Here is a 4,260-nt window from a genome sequence, read left to right on the forward strand (position 1 = left end):
AACAAGAATCGCCTACAACAAACTAAGAATGGAAATAATATTCCAACTCTGTGTTATTGGATTTCAAAAAAGCTTTCGAACTCATATTTTTGGGCATGAAGGGCTCTAACCTACAGACTTTTAAACTGTAAGGTTAATAGTGGTGGCAATAGAAATGTTTATATTTTAGATCTGAGTTAAAGCGCGATGTGGAGATATGACGGTCTTAGAATGAGAAGTCCGGGAGCTACGCACATTTATCTAAAACTTCGAGCAGCGCAAGTAACATTAAAATATTATACACTATCTATATTAACCATAAAGGCTCGGACTTAGATTGCCAAACCCTGCAGAACGTGCCTCTTTCTCTGGGGGGGGGAAGAAAATCAGTTTAGTTTGTCTCCAATTATTAAACAGCTCACATGGTTTTCCAAATACTATTCGACCTTTAAACCAAGTGCATCTTGAAGAGACATTTTTGCACTCACCTTGAAATTACCACAGGTTAAAAAAAGTCTGTAATAGGAAGCCCTTCATGCTAAATAGTGTCAAGCTGTCTTGAAATCAATAAAAGCAGCGTGAACTTTTTCCATTTCTTAGTTCTGTTGTACCGGTTTGTTGATTATAAGCGTTGGAAGGGTAGGTATACATGCGTGTGTCAGGTGGGCGGTGTTTTGGGGGGAAGGCAATCTGGACTTTCCTACTTAGGATTGCTGTTCCTCAAGGAAGGTCTAGCTATATCATGCTATTAATGAATAAACTACGAAGAATAAGATTTTACCTAGAGCGAGGCTGCTCACACAGATGCCACGGGTTAGTTTATTTTAGCTGGTCCACCCTCTTATTGAATGGGGAGAATGGAGGCCGCGTTAATGCACCATGGAATGTTAGAGAAAAAATGTCAACTGAGACCGTAGGTGCTATAATGGAACAAAATGCTTAACATTGCCACCCTCATTTCTCTCTCTCTTCTGGTCTCTCTCTCTTGGAATCTCTCTCTCTTTCTGCCTACATCTCTGGGTCGTCTCTCTCTCATGTCTTCTCTCTACTCTGGTCTTATCTCTCTCTCTCTGTTCTCTGCATCTTCTGCTCAATCTCTACTCTCTCTCTCTCTCTCTCTCTCTGTCTCTGGTCTCTCTCTCTCTGTTCTCTCTCTCAATTGTCTCAATCCTTCTAGATACTCTACATTCTTCTGGCTTTAAGTCTAACTCTCTCTCCCAAAGAATACATCTCTAATAAAGCAATAAAAATACTGATCAGCTGTTATTGCGATTACTGATCAATCAGTGTATTGATTGAGGAGTGGAAGCTGCAGCTGTGACCGTTCGGACTGGGCATGTGTGGCAGCTATCTCTCCCACTTCGGCCGCGGTCTCGATCACTAACATGTAGAAGAAGAATGCTCAGGTATGGTGGCGCATGCGCGTACACAAAAACAGCCCTTGTAGTCCCAATGAGGGTCACTGTGTTCGGGGGTCGGAGTTCCGGTCTGACTGCTTTCCGAATGCATCAGACTGCTCAGCGGAGCTCCGGCGGGCTCAGGCGGGCCGTCGCCGGCCTCTGTGCCCGCGTCAGCGCGTCGCGCTCTCTATCTGCGTGCGCGCGCGCTGAGGCTGCCCGCTCCTGCGTCGCAGAACCTTCCTGGACTTCTTCCAGTGGCGCTACTATACACAGCGGGACACCGGGCTGTTCTCCGTAACCTCCCCGGTCAGGCGCCCAGAGGATACCCCAAGCCTGCTGTTCGTCAACGCCGCCATGAACCTAGTTCAGCCTGTCCTGCGTCTGTCACAGGCTGTAGCGCTCAGGGAATAAGAGCCCGCTGTCAACTAACTGAACTGATATTGTACAGAAGAGGTTTCTGACAGATCTGATTAATTGCGACTTAATGTCAGGGGTGTATGCTGCTAACACTGTAATGGAACAGAAATATAAAGCAGTTTTAGTCAGTGATTTATCTTTGACAGTTTAACCCTGTTAGAATGTGTTCAGGTAAAGGTGTGACGGTTCAGACTCTGGACTCTTGTTCCAGTTCAAGCCCATCTTCCTGGGGACCGCGGACCCCCGCAGTGAGATGGCCTCGTACCGCCGCGTGGTCAACAGTCAGAAATGTGTGCGAGCCGGCGGCAAACACAACGACCTGGAGGACGTGGGCCGAGATCTGTACCACCACACCTTCTTCGAGATGCTGGGGAACTGGTCGTTTGGAGACTACTTCAAGGTGAGGAGGAGGAGGAGGAGGAGGAGGAGGACTGTGTCCTCCGCTGAGCCTTACATTAACGAACCTTTGTCTCTGCAGGAGGAGGCGTGCTGCATGGCGTGGAGCCTCCTCACAGAGCATTATGGGATACCCACAGACAGACTGTATGTGTCCTATTTTGCCGGAGACGCTGCGTCCGGTCTGCCGGCGGATGAAGAGACCCGACAGATCTGGTTGGACATCGGGTAGGTCCAGCTGCTCCCGGTCCAGCTGCTCCCGGTCCAGATCTGTTTTTCTCCTTTTCAAACTGCTCAGATTCTTCTTCTTCTTGTTAATATATTATTCTTATTCTTATTATGAATACATTATTATTATTATTATGTTATTATGATATTATTATATTAATATGATTATATTATTATTATTATTATTATTATTATTATGTTATTATTAACTCTCATCTTCAGGGTTCCTTCTGGTCGCCTCTTGCCGTTCGGCCTGAAGGAGAACTTCTGGGAGATGGGGGACTCGGGCCCCTGTGGCCCCTGCACCGAGATCCACTACGACCATGTGGGGGGACGAGACGCTGCAGCGCTTGTCAACGCCGACAGTCCTGACGTGGTGGAGATCTGGAACCTGGTCTTCATGCAGTACAACAGGTTCATATACTCGCCTGTAAACCGGCCTGCTGGTCGTACTGGTCGTACTGGTCAGCTCCCAGTATAATGGGTTGTGTTTGAATGTGTGTGTCAGGGAGGCGGACCGCAGTCTGCGGCTGCTGCCCCACTTCAGTGTGGATACTGGGATGGGACTGGAGAGACTGGTGAGCGTTCTGCAGGGCAAAAGATCAAACTACGACACCGACCTGTTCACGCCGCTGCTGGACGCCATCCACCAGGTACACACACCTTCACACCTTCACACCGCGACACTACACCCTGTACTCTGAATACTGCACATTGTGTATCTATGATGTACCAGCTGTAGTAAAGTTTGATTGACAGCTTGTTGTTGCCGTGGCGATGTGTGTGTCCGCAGAGGTCGAGGGTGGCAGCATACGGTGGCAGGATGGGGGCGGCGGGGGAGGAGAAGGTGGACACGGCGTACAGAGTGGTGGCGGACCACATCCGTACTTTATCAGTGTGCATCGCAGACGGAGTTCATCCGGGAATGTCAGGAGCAGAGTGAGTCATCGACCAATCAGATGTTAGAACACAATGGACAGCCAATCAGATGCAACCATTGATTGTTTTCATTATCTACGAATCTCTCGATCACTTTCTCCATTGATCGATTAGTTGATCAGTGTTCTGTCCTGAAGATATCGACTTTACTGTCCTAAAGAAATAGAATCTGAAATCAGACTCATTGATTATCAATATAGTTGGTGATGAATTTAATAGTTGATCCGATGGATTATCAATCACTAGTCAATCATCAATCACTGTCAGGTTGGTGCTGAGGAAGATTTTGCGGCGGGCGGTTCGGTTCTGTGTCGAGGTTCTTCAGACTCCTCAGGGAACTTTGGCCAGCCTGGTTCCTACTGTCACCCACACACTGGTAAACTCCATTTCCCATAATCCCTCTGACCAATGAGTCAATACAGTATGAATGCATACAAACAACTGTTTACTGGAGAATATAAACATCAAGAGCACTGTAAACACTGTCTGTCTGTCTGTCTGTCTGTCTGTCTCAGGGTGATGTGTATCCGGAGCTCCACAGGGAGGCAGACAGGGTGAGTGTGATGGATGTAACTTACAGTTTATTAATTTATTCTTTTAATTTGAATTATTGTTTTGTATTTTAAAGGTAACTTCCGTCAGTATGTACCTACAGACAGACAGACAGACAGTATAATTTCCCTTCAGTATAATTGGTATTAAAATATACTCTGTGCATATAGTGAGTCACTGCACCACTCCCTGATTCTGCTGCTTCATAATTAAATATAAATATTAAAATAAACAATCGATTAAAATATGTTTATTAATGAATTAGTGTCACTTATATATTCTAAAATAAAACCGGTGTACTGTGATTGATTCACAGTTCTCGCTCACGTCGCTCCCTCTCTTCATTCAC

General features: G+C 46.3%; 1 protein-coding gene across 1 annotated transcript in view; it reads left to right on the plus strand.

The window, feature by feature from the left end:
* Positions 1 to 1,915: 1,915 nt before the first annotated feature.
* Positions 1,916 to 4,260, plus strand: part of LOC118326984 (alanine--tRNA ligase, mitochondrial-like) — a 2,406-nt gene continuing 61 nt past the window's right edge. Inside the window, exons 1-7 of the mRNA XM_035660147.1 lie at positions 1,916 to 2,196; positions 2,275 to 2,420; positions 2,643 to 2,834; positions 2,929 to 3,073; positions 3,214 to 3,359; positions 3,627 to 3,735; positions 3,875 to 3,928. Of these exons, the coding sequence (XP_035516040.1) occupies positions 2,050 to 2,196; positions 2,275 to 2,420; positions 2,643 to 2,834; positions 2,929 to 3,073; positions 3,214 to 3,359; positions 3,627 to 3,735; positions 3,875 to 3,928 (939 nt within the window). The 5' untranslated portion in view covers positions 1,916 to 2,049. The remainder of the gene's footprint in view (positions 2,197 to 2,274; positions 2,421 to 2,642; positions 2,835 to 2,928; positions 3,074 to 3,213; positions 3,360 to 3,626; positions 3,736 to 3,874; positions 3,929 to 4,260) is intronic.

The sequence above is a fragment of the Morone saxatilis genome, unplaced genomic scaffold (assembly GCF_004916995.1).
Source record: "Morone saxatilis isolate NCDOM2014 unplaced genomic scaffold, NCSU_SB_2.0 Contig17, whole genome shotgun sequence".
NCBI classification, from domain to species: domain Eukaryota; kingdom Metazoa; phylum Chordata; class Actinopteri; family Moronidae; genus Morone; species Morone saxatilis.